This window comes from Pseudonaja textilis, chromosome 14 (assembly GCF_049901715.1).
Source record: "Pseudonaja textilis isolate UNSWEBS1 chromosome 14, rPseTex1.2, whole genome shotgun sequence".
NCBI classification, from domain to species: domain Eukaryota; kingdom Metazoa; phylum Chordata; class Lepidosauria; order Squamata; family Elapidae; genus Pseudonaja; species Pseudonaja textilis.
Window position 1 is genome coordinate 11,349,262 of NC_142003.1, and position 12,793 is coordinate 11,362,054.

Genomic DNA, 12,793 nt, shown 5'->3' on the forward strand with positions numbered 1-12,793 from the left:
AGAGCCCTAATGGGATTATAGGTGAGAAGCAGTTCCTTACATTGTACCCAGAAACCAATCAGCAGCCGAGAGTCAACAAATTACAGCAATGGGTTCCCAATGACCATACCAGGGAGTTTTTCAGGTGTTTTTCAGGTGTATCAATTTTAATTGAATATCATAACTGCCTGAAAGCTCAAGGATGAGTTCACCAGAAATCGACAGGATTTTGTCATCTTGTGAGATTCTGAATGATTTGTTTTTTAAAATATTGGAGCGGAATGACATACTTGATGACATCATGGTTTCGAGAATATAAATGAAATAATCTCTGCTATAAACCTAAGTCACCAGAAATCAACAGTAGTTTAAATTCACCTTACTGAACAAACCCATTACACCTATTATTTCTAGTACCAGTTAAACAGGGTTCCACTTGGCCAAGACTAATCAGGCAGTGACTCTAAAGTTGTACATATCATTATTTATTTTAATAAATCTGAAACAATAAATATTCCAAAATCTTATGAAAGTCATAAACGCACAAAACATCACCTTACATCATGTTTTCAAATATACAAAGAAATTATTTCATAATCCCAGTTAATAGTGCAAATTTAGAAACTTTGGGTGATAATATGCAGTGGGAACTAACGTAACACAGCTAAATTCACAAGCCATCCCAAAATAGATCTCTCATTGATAAAACATCCCATTAAGGAATTAGATTTATATTTCTGGTCAATTCCAAACAAAAGTTTATCAAAAAGTTCAGCGAGCAGGAGGGGAGGGGAGGATCACGGGGCTGAAAGGAACCTCAGAGGTCTTCTACTCCAGCCCCTGCCTAAGGCATCCAGGTCAAACGGTTGTCCAATCATTCCATGAACATCTTCAGTGAGGGAGCATCCACAACTCCAGGAGGCAAGCTGTTCCATTAATTGCTGTCAGGAAATTTTTCCTGAGTTCCAGGAATTTAATTACTTAATTATTTTCTTGCTTGGTCTACAAGGTGCAAAGGTTGAAAACAGCACTCAGATTGCTGGGGGATGGCGGGTGGGAGCAAGCAATGTCACAAAAGCAGCATCTCTTATCCCACAGTGTTTAGCCAAGAAAACACTTAGCAATTTCCCATGCTAGCATTACATCAGGCGTTCCTTATTAGTTTCACACAATAATTTCAAACTGAAGTAAGAGTGGCATGGTGACCTAGAGGTGAGTGAAAGTTCAATCCTAGGCAGCGAGAGATGTTTCTCTATCAGGGCGCAAAGAGAAAATATCTGCTGCAAACTCCATGTAGGCATCAGGAAGGGCATCCAGTCAGTAAACGCTCGGCTCCATTCAGTCATCCGACTCCACCCCGAATCAAGAGATTACAGGGTCATAAAAAGAATAAAAATTCAAACTGAAGTAAATGATAAACTATTAAGGAACATGCAAGAAGACCTTCCCACTTCAGTTAAAAGGTAGAGTGGTCTGAGGCCAGCTCCACTCTACCCCTTTCGTACAGGCATCATGACACTCTGCACAAACACACTTGCAGACACCCATTGTTTTTTCCCTTTTACATTCGGAGGATCCTATGGTCCACCTGCAAAATGTGAGAGCGCCTCATAACAGCTACCGTTTTCCTTGTTTCCTGGGGAGAAAAAGATAGATTTTCCCTTTTGTTATGAGTTATTTTAATGTTATTTTATAAACTGCCTGTTTAAGTCTCTAGTCCTGATGTACTGTTCCTGACAGTACACTTATGGGTAAAATAATTGCTCCTTGCTTCATTTCAGGAGACAGATTAAGAGAAATATTTTTGTAATACCTTTTTGGAACAGAAGCTTCATATATTACAACCACAGGAGTTATTCTTTTAAAAATGGCAAGATTTAAATGTGTGAAGTTTTAAAAAATTCTCAGGCTCTCTATGAGGAAAACAAATGATTTTTTAATAATACAGTGGAATACCTATAGAACAAAAAACATGTCGCCTATTTGTAATCTATTAATTAGATTATCTATAAGTCTAGAACTGGGAAGGTAGACAATCATTAGGCCTTTCTTGTACAAAGTTTAAATCAAGTGAAGTAAAAAAATCATATATAAAAGGCACTACAGACAAAATTAGCAAGATCCTCCAAAAACACAACATCAAAACAGCATTCTGCACAAACAGAAAAATATCCACCATCTTAAGAAACCCCAAAGACAAAATCGAATTAGAAAACCAAGGAGTATACGAAATCCCCTGCACTGCCTGCCCTACCACATACATTGGACAAACTAACAGAAGAATAAGTGCACGCATTGAAGAACATAAGAACTCAATCAAAAAAGAAGAAACAACCTCTTCCCTGGTCCAACACCTCAAAGCCACAGGACATGAAATTGATTTTAAAAATACCAGAACCATCGCCAAAACCGAACACTTCAACAGCAGAATAATCAGAGAAGCCATAGAGATAGAAAAACGCCCACACAGCATGAACAAACGAGATGACACCTCCCGCCTTCCAGCCATTTGGAAACCCGCCCTCATGAACAGACGAGTACCTAACATGAAGAAGGACACCAGACCCACACCCATGAGAGCCACACAAGATGCCACCACCACACTTCCATGTAGAAAACAGACTCACACCCACTCAGAAGATGAGACACGACCATGGACCAGAAGCTGCACTGCAGCTGCATCACTACCCACTTCAAACCCCTCCGAGCCATACATGAAGCAAACCGACACCCACTATGAAGATGCAGCACGACCACGAACTCAAGCCAAACAGCAAGATCACAACTCACCAGCTCAAATCCCCCAGCAACTAAGACTAACCTGAGCACAACCAAGCCCCCACCTGAACAGAACACGCTCCAACCAATCAGAACACAGCTAACCCCCAACCAATCAGAACACAGCCAAACCCCTACCAATGAGAACACACCTCCACCCAATCAGAACACAGCCAAGCCCCCACCCAATCAAGTCCCACCCCACTGGCAGTTAAAAGGAGGAAGCAGCTGCAATCTCACATCACTCTGAAAAGCAAGAGCCAAAGACAGAGGCCTGATGATGATGAATGAGACTTCATCGAAACGTTGCCTAGACACTTTGAATCTTACGCGGGAGAAAACCCGAACAACCAAAGATCCATATATATATATATATATATATATATATATATTCTTACATTTTCGCGGGTACTTACATGTATGGCATTCAGCTTTGTTCGGGTATTTTCCCACGTCATTGTAGTTGTGCTTTTAAAGTTGTAGCAACGTTTCGGCAGAATCTCATCTGCCATCATACAGAAGCCTACATCCAGTAAAATAGTTTCATCTATTCAGTTATTTTGAAGACCTTGGGCCACCACACCACCTACCCTATGAATCTGTTAGTATAAGAACTGAATTAATGTATTAGAGCTTTCCTCAAGGGAAGGAAGAAAAAATGCAATGGACAGTAAATTAAAAATATTAAATATTGTAAATGAACAAATAAATAAATCCATACAACATCTTAGTAATTTGTACTACTGCCAGTTTTACATGCTATTTGGTTTTATATTTTTACTTTGTAGTATATTTTACAAGCCACTTAGAGAACTTTGGTTAGAAGTTAACAAAGAAACGTAGCACACTTAAATACATCAAAGCTTGCATAAAAGTAGTTGATTTAATTTGCTTGATGAATGAGCCAATTTTTAATTGGCTCAATGTATTTTTGTTGTATTTTTATTAATTGCAGTTTAAAATTTAAAAAGTTTATAAACAGTTGCTTTGGACAGCGAAATGGGCAGCACTGAAATTTAATAAATGAAATAATAAAAATAGAAATAAAAAAATGAAACTGCTTTCATTTATTGCAATGTGAATTGTCTTGTCAGGCTATATCCTGAAAGACTGCATGTAACCTTTTTTTAAAAAAAAATCAATTAAACAATTAAAAGCAACAAGCTTAACTGTTTGATTTTTTTAAAAAAGGTTTCTAAGCAGTCTTTTAAGACGCATCATTACACACAGACTCCAGTCAATTGCATAAAGCCTGAAAATGAGTGATTTTATGTCATGTGATTTCACAGCTTAAAGATTGAAACACATCTTTTAATGTGAGGTCCGTTCTTCTCCGATTCAGATTCCATACTGATTTCCTTCAGTATGTGTGCCACAAAGACAGCCAGGCACAAGAGTGAGGGTCAGGATTAGAATTTCGCTTACCTATCTTGCCATTTTGTGCAAGCCATATCTTCAAAATTCTACACCCACTTTTTAAAAATGCATATTATTTAACTGTGGTTTACTGCCAACCGTGTGGATTTAGGGCCTGCAGCCACAAACAAGACAATTTGCAGTGTGAGCATCCTCTAGTGAGAAGAACTGTTTAATGCACCAATTTCAAAGACTGAAATTAGAACACTGGGAAAGCTGAGGGGAGGAGTTATGCACAGAATAATCTATACCTCACCAGGTATATTTGTACAAAATTCTACTTAAACTTTGAATATAAATAACATACATTACACTTGGTTACTAAAGTTTTAAAATATTGCCAAAGATTTAAGCAGTTTCACAAGATCAACGGTATGCCGTGGGCAGGAAAGATAAGTGTAAAACCAAGGAGATAAAACCTCCATTCTATGTGGAAGCTCTTCATACAATCCCTGGAATCAATCAAAAGGCACATTTTCAAAACCTCCCACAAGAAGTAAGCATTTTCTCCTTTGGTTAAGGGAAACTGGGATGCAGCCCTGTCATTGATAAAAATAAATAAAAGTCATTTCTCCATCAGGCAACAATCAGGATCAAAAAATCATAAGCCTAACAAAATGGAAGATGGGGGAATATCATGTCACATCTGTTTGGTATGCAAGTAACTTAAATCCATTTGAATTTTATGCATTTAGAAAATGCACCACAAACATTTTTTTAAAAAAAATACTCTGAGACTAATTCAGACATCCTAAAAATATATTATTTACTACAATATTCTGGAACAGACCTTAAAATGCCATTGATAGAATATAGGATGGTTTTCTCCCAAACAGCCCTATAAGTTAAAACCATGAGTTTGATTTAAATTGGTAAGCAAATAGTTTAAAAGTCAAAACTTGTGCTTTGAGGACAAAAAAAGTGGAAGCCAGGCAGGCAGCTTTGCACATACACCTATCAAAAGGCCATCAAAATATCCTTCAGGGGAGCTCTTCTGGTTTGCAGTGCTTCGGGGCAGGCAGGGATCCGCGACTGTATGCGGTTTCTGCCTGCGCTCACTGCCCGAGCGCCCTGAGCCACCCGGCTTCGGGGCTAAGCCACCTCCGTAGAAGGTGGCGAAGACAGGGGGGACCTGGCAGGGTCGAGAGACATCGCACCTCTCTTCCCTAGCCAGCAAAACCCCCTTTTCCAAAGGCAGCTGAGCGGCGGTCAGAAATGGCCACCACATAGAAGAGCTCAGCCGGAAAAAGAAAGTGCAGGAGGAGTCGCAAAGAAGTGAAAGTGGTTTTTGCTGACCGGGATAAAGTAAGAGAAAGTACCCTGGAACTTGAAATTTGCAAAAGATAATTTGTTTCCAGAGAGAGTTACAAGCGGCGAATGGAATTTTAAAAGGAAAAGTTTTTTTTCTTTCTTTTCACTCTCCTTCCTAATGTAACAGTGGATGGAACCATAAGAGAAATCGGAAAACCCGCATTGGAGGTAATTAAATGCTGAAGGGATAAGGATTTCTGAACTTTTTTTAAAAAAAAAAACCTATTTTGCTGTGAGTGGGGAGAGGAAAAAAAAATTGGAACAGAATTTGAAAATAAGGAGAAGACTGCCTAGAATTTTAAAGAGTTATTAAACATTAATAAGACTTCTAAAAGATATATTTTAAATGAAACTTTGTGACTAAACAGTAACCCCAGAAAGAGAAAGTGAAGAAAGGAGAAAGTATTAAAAGAAACAGCTTATTTGGATTGTTTGGTGACTTTGGAACTTCTGAGAACTATCTTTGATTAAAAGCACTTGGGTGGTTGTTTGGAAAAACTTTTTCTCTCTACATTGGCATCACTTGTGGATGAGTTGAAATTTGAATACCAAAAATACAAAAAAGAAGAACAAGAAGGTAAGGACTCTCTTGGCACTCTCTTTCAATTTTTAGAAATGGCAGTTTGTATCTATGAAAAGCTGACTGCGCAACAGGATGATTGGGATAAAGAAGAAGCCATTTTTGATGAACAAGTGACTATTTGGGGAAGGAAAGGAGAAAGAGGAAAAGGAAAAGGGGACTTTAAGACTTGGAAAAACAACCAAAAAAGAGAAAAATAAGGTGAAAAGTGGATACTATGTTAGAAAACAACAGAAAGGAGGAAAGCAGAAGAAGAAAAGGGAGGTGGAGAGACAAGGGGGTAAAAAGGGCAAGGAGAAGAATAAGCAAGGGAGAAAGGAAGGGATGAGAAGCCTCAATAGTGGGGAGCAAGATGCAAAGAAACAAAATTCTTTTAGAGATAATGGGTAAACTTTGTTGAAAAAGGGGTTCTGGAAAGGTACATAAGATTGTGTTTTTATATTTGTATTTAGAAATAATCTTAGAAAATTAGAAACAATATGTAATTTAAAATGTGGTAAAACATTTAGTGTAATTTAGTGAAATTTTTGTGAAGAAAAAGAAAGCAATGAAATAAATGAGAGAATTGAGGTAGGAGAAGGGGGAACATTTTAACAAAATAATGATCTAAAATATGTGATGTGGGGGGGAAATAACTATGGAAAGCATTTAAGATATGAATGACTATCAATATTAATGATTAGATTGTGTAACTTTAGTGAAATTTTTTGTGAAGAAAAAGAAGGCAATGAAATAAATGAGAGATTTGAAGTAGGAGAAGGGAGAACATTTTAATGAAATAATGACTTAAAATATGTGATGTGGGGGGGAAATAATTATGGAAAACAGAAGTGTTCCCATAAAAGTATGATATTCAACTGAAAAGTAACGTGTAAAGTGTTTAAGATATAAATGAATACTAATATTAATGATTAGATTTGTATTGGCATTGATAATAAAAAATATTGTATAATTTTAGAATGTACCAAACAGAATCCCAATGTAAGCTATGTATTATATTAAGTATTATAAATGTAGGGGAAAGAGATAAAGGCGTCATACTCCAATTAGTGTACAAGAGAAGTTTTATTTAAAGAAGATAAATGGACAGCTGGAAACAGAACAGACAAAGAATAATAAATATTATGATTTGAATTGAGATGAGATAAATAAAATAAAACTAGAAAGTTTAAAAGAGATGAGAAGCTATATATAGAAAATTGAAAATGGTAATAAGATATGGAATGGTATATAAAATGAATATGAACTTGAATTTGTGTCTGTACAAAGAGTTGTAACCCGGGACTAAGCAACTTTCAGAAAAGATGTTTTAGTTTTATGTTTCTATGTTTTGTGTTTTTGTGTGTTTATGCTTGATTGAGTTAATAAAACCTTGGAGGAATGTTAGAAGAGGATGATTGAGAATAAAAGATAGAAGAGAATAAAACAAGTCAGATGAAAATATAAGTATAATGAGTAAAAACATATAAAATAGATAAATATAGAAAAGAAATATAATTGAATAAAAGTAAAGGGAGAAATAATGAGAAATTTGAAAGGATATGTACGTGTTTATAAGGAAATAAGAAAATGTCTCAATGCTGCATAAAATAATGTATTATTTGCTTTGTTAAAATTTACAAATAACATTCAGAAAAGAGGTTTTATATTCTTATGTTTTATGTTTTGTTTTGTCTTTAAAAACTAATAAAATTTGTTTTAAAAAAAAATCCTTCAGGGGTGCTGCAGGGTGTTTGTATTTAGAATTTGGCAGCTGCAACTAACTATGCAAAGCCTCGCTCCTTTTTTTACATACTCCATAGATATCACATACATAAAAAGGGGGCAGGATTATCAGGAGCTGCTGATCTAGTTTTGCAGAGGAATTATTCAGTCTGCCATTTGTACCTCTATAACTGTCTCGTTTGACACAGCTTCCAAACAGGACAGGTACAGACGTCAATGGATAGTTAGAACTGCAGGAAAAAAACCAACCACAACCAGCCTGCCTTCCACTGAGGACCTGCTTACTGCACGGACCAGAAAGAGGGCTGAGAAAATATCTACAGACCCCTCACAACCTGGATATAATCTGTTTCAACTCCTCCCCTCAGAATGCCGCTATAGGGCATTCCATGCCAAAAAACCTAGACTCAAAGAGTTTTTCCCCCTTGCCATCATTCTGCTGAACACTTAATTCCCACAGCACTGTCTTAGGCCTCAGAAATTTACTCATGTAGTAGCCTCTATTGCTACTATCATCTTTTTCATTTTCTCATTTCTCACCTTTTCACATCTTCTCATCTTTCCTACTATCTTCTCCTATTGGAATCTTATGATTTATCACTTGTCTGTATCTTATGATTAGTAACTATGATTTATGATCTATGATCTATCACTTTGTTGTTGTACATATGTACACTGAGAGCTTCTGCATCGGACAGAAATTCTTTGTGTGTCCAATCACACTTGGACAATAAAGAATTCTGTTCTATTCTATCAAGACAGAGGTTTTCTTAGCCCTCCATCAACACCCAGTATCTCCCGCACAGCAATAAAGTAGTTTTTTGAATTTAACTTAACCAAGCCATCAAACTTCATTTTTCTGTCTTTTCTTTTTGAAATCATTCCCACATTCCTGCAATCAATCACATGATCAAAATTTGAGTGCTTGGCAACTGGCATGTATTTATGTGTTGCAGTGACCCAGGGGTCACGTGATGACCTTCTGGCAAGCAAAGTCAATGGAAAGCCAAGGTTTACCTAATAACCATTACTAACTTAACAACTGCAGTGATCTGCTTAACAACTGTGGCAGGAAAGGTCATAACATGAAGCAAAATCCACTTAATAAGTATCTTGCTTAGCAACAGAAATGTTGGCCTCAATTGTGACCAATTTTGATAAGGACTACCTACACATCAATTCAGTCCCTTTGTACACCCAATAAAGTCACCAATCCTGCCTGTCTGTCCTCTCTCCTGACTGCTGAGCCAAGAAAACTAAAATATTGCAATGCAGACATAACTTTTAGAGTTACAATCTGGGGCTGCAGTATTCCTCATTCCTGGGGAATTTTGCAACTAAAGCAGAAATGTGCCCTTCTTTGTCCAGGGATCAAGGCCGTTCACAAGCCCCAGGGTAAAGAGAGATGGCTTCCATTTCACTTGCAAAGGAGTAACCATTTCATTCCGGCGCCCATTCAGACAACCACTGCTTGCAGTGGGTTTGCTGTTCCTCTATCTCTTGGGTCTTCATTTCAGGTGTGACCTCACAACTTAGGACAGCAGATGGATCTTCCTGCTTTTCTTCCTCCCCTGCCCAAATGCCCTTGTCTTTCAACTCCTGGATCAGCTCATCCAAGCGGTGTATAAGATGCTGAGGGACCCAACTGCTGTCGAAGGAGGGAACAAAGGGGTCTGGAGCACTCACTTCGATAAGCTCCTTGCTGGTTGGAATGCACAAATAATACGCATGCAGCATCATCCGATAGGGAGCACTGTCCTTCTTAAAGCTATAGGTAAAGTCCCCAACAATTGGGTGCCCGATGGCACTGCAATGGACTCGGAGCTGATGGGTTCTTCCTAAGAAAGAAGACATACAAGGAAAACATGTTTCTAAACAGGGAAACTTCAGCTGTTTGTGCAAGATTGTTTCCAATACTCTACTGATGACCTTGTGCAACAGCATGCATGTTTGTTATAAGTACAGGAAGTTCTCTATGGCCATTTATCAACCTGTGACTTAACTCTGTCTTCTGGAATTGTTCAGTCATTGTTGGGATGATATAGAACTCTCCTCCTTACTGTTATTATGACGCAATGACTGGATGATACTAGAAGCCACTAATGGTAAAACAACTTTCTCCCAGCATGGGGGAATTCGGTGGTATGACAAATACATCCCCAAAAGTAACGCCACAACAGAAAAGTCATTTCTGTTTAATTTTATTTACACTGCATGTTTCATTAAACTCCAATAGATTTTATGGAAGGCACCATCACATAATCAAAACTTTCACCTTGATACTTTGCCCCCCCCCCCACAGACCCTCCTTCTTTTTATAATGAAGGGGGTATTTAGTTCACTTTTTTTTGAAACAAATTTTATTAATTTTAAAGACAAACAAAACATCATTAAACATTAAAAACATAAAACCTCTTTCCATTGTAAATCTTTACAAGGCAGATAAAACATTATTTTATACCGCATAATTCTAATTTACCACATTCCCATATGGACACATAAATATCTTTTAACAAATTTCTCATTATTTCTCTTTACTCTTATTCAATTACATTTATCTGTTATATAGTCATCATATTTATATTTCCCTCTGACTTGTTTACAATTATTCTCATCTGACATTCCTTCAAGGTTGTTGGGTATATGCATACACCAACTAATTTGGGTGAATAAATATATAAACCTAGGTTTAAATGTTTGTAGCTTTAAGCACAAAAACTGCAATGTAATTTGATAATTAAGGGTGCGGTTGCAAGCAGCAGTAATAAGGCAGTGAGAGAGACGTAACACTTCCTGGTTCCTGATTCCTGGTTACTGGTTTCTGGTGTCGCTGGTCTGCTGGTCTCCTGCTCTCTGCTCCCTGCTGTTTACTCCTGTATGAGACGTCTGCTTGTTGGCTACTGTGCTAGATACCATTTCTACTGAACAAAAGGACTGTTTACTTGGTGAGCTGTGCATACTCAGCGTTGTCTTGAAGAGAAAGGTATCGGAAGGAGAAGATTTACAAGCAGATAAGAACATTGTACTGACTGTTAATAGACTAGGTAACTGGATGGATATACTGGATATTGACATATGGACTGAATGACACTTCTTAATCTCTGTGTGAATTAAATAACTATTTAAAAACTACAAACAGTGTTTTTGTCTCCAGTGTGTGTATACTCTTGGGCCCAGCCTCTCTCTCATTTGGCTGCCTGGCCTGACTGCTGCTGTGCACTCTGCTTGGGGGTTTGTCCCCAAACACTAACATTGGTTATGGGCCCAGCAGTGAGCACAGTCTAACTAACCAGGATATAACAGTGAGAGGTTGGTGTGAGTTGCACATTACTGTACAAACTGTTTGTTGAATAGTTATTTATCTGAAGAGCAATGGCACAAGTAAATTTGCCAAGTCTGTCCATGATATCCAGACTAGATGGAACAAACTATGTTTCATGGTCACTGAAATGTAGTTTACTTCTACGAAGAGAAGGTTTGTGGGACATAATAACAAACCCACCAGATGTATCTAACTTAGATCCTAATGATGACGAGGATGCCAAAAAGATACAAGACTATGAACGAAAGAATGAGCAGGCCTTATGCATCATAGGACTGACTCTCTCAGACCAGCAACTGATTCATATTCGTGGAGAGTTAAATGCTGCAAACTGCTGGGAGAATCTCAAGAAGATTTATGTTCGAGACAGTGTAGGAGCTCATATCAATCTTACACGGAAGCTGTTTAGAACACATCTTGAGTAGAATGGAGACATGTTAACTCATTTAAACTGTATGAAAAGCATTTTTCAGGAGTTACAAGAAAAAGAGCTTATATTTAATGAGTTGCAACAAGTATACATCATACTGTCTTCATTGGATCGAAGCTATGATGATTTTGTGACTGCATTAGAGGTGTTGCCAAAAGACAGTTTATCAGTAACTGAGATAACCGGCAGGCTATTAGAAGAAGCCAAAAGAAGGTGTGAACGTGACCAGCTGAGAGAAGATAAGCCTAATAAAGAAGAGAAATTATCTTCAAAGCTTGAGAGAAACCAGCTATGTAAAGTAAAGCACCTGGAAGAAGAGAAGTTATCTTCAACGGCATACACAATTAAAAAGTGTTTTAATTGTGGAGGCAGAGGACATTTGGCAAGATTCTGCAGAAAAGGAAAAAGCCAGAATGTAAAGAAGCCAAAGAAATCCTTTGAACTAGCCACGTTCAGCAACTGTGATGTGAAGAATGATATATGGGTGGTGGACAGTGGAGCATCCCACTGCATCACGAGAGATAAGACAAAGTTTATAAAAATGTCTACAAGCTCTCAGCATATATCACTCGCGAACGGCTGGCACCTCAAGGCCAAGGGTGAAGGTATTGCATACTGTCCATGCTTAAAACAGAATATAAAAATGTTGTATGTACCACAGTTAAAGATGAACTTACTTTCTGTAAGAGTATTAGATAAACTAGGTTATGTAGTTACATTTAAGGACAATAAGTGCATACTGGAAAAAGATAACAAAAGGGTAACTGCAGCTTTAAATGGAGCATTATATGTATTACATGATAGTAAGAAAGGGGAGGCACAGACTGTATTTAACAATATCAAGCCTCATAATGAATGTATCCATTTATTGCATAGGCGTTTGGGGCATGTAAATTTTAAAATGCTAAAACGTACAGTAGAGTTATCTGAAGGAATAAGGTTAAAACCCTGTGATAAATATTTGCGTTGTAATGTCTGTTGTGAAGATAAGAGTAAAATATTGCCTGCAAATAGGCTAAATGGTTTCAAAACTAAAGAATCTTTAGAAGTAGTATTTGCAGACATTATAGGTCCAAAGAAACCCAGTATGGGGGGTGCTCGATATATACTGAGCATTATGGACCATTACTCTAGATATGGGTTTTGCTACTTAATGAAAAGCAAAACTGAAACATATCAACATTTCTTCAACTGGTTAAAGTTTGCAGAAAGAAAGACTAAACGGCAACTGATAACCTTGGTGACAGATAAT

General features: G+C 37.4%; 1 protein-coding gene across 10 annotated transcripts in view; it reads right to left on the reverse strand.

The window, feature by feature from the left end:
- Positions 1-443: 443 nt before the first annotated feature.
- RPUSD1 (RNA pseudouridine synthase domain containing 1) overlaps positions 444-12,793 on the reverse strand; it is a 29,004-nt gene continuing 16,654 nt past the window's right edge. For 8 of the 10 annotated variants that reach the window (XM_026703991.2, XM_026703989.2, XM_026703990.2 and 5 more), the window contains exon 6: positions 3,806-9,627. In XM_026703991.2, coding sequence (XP_026559776.1) covers positions 9,230-9,627 — 398 coding nt within the window. In that variant the 3' untranslated portion in view covers positions 3,806-9,229. Of the gene's footprint in view, positions 1,616-3,805; positions 9,628-12,793 lie in introns of those variants that run through there. The other 2 variants (XM_087912551.1, XR_015739537.1) reach the window with 2 other exon arrangements.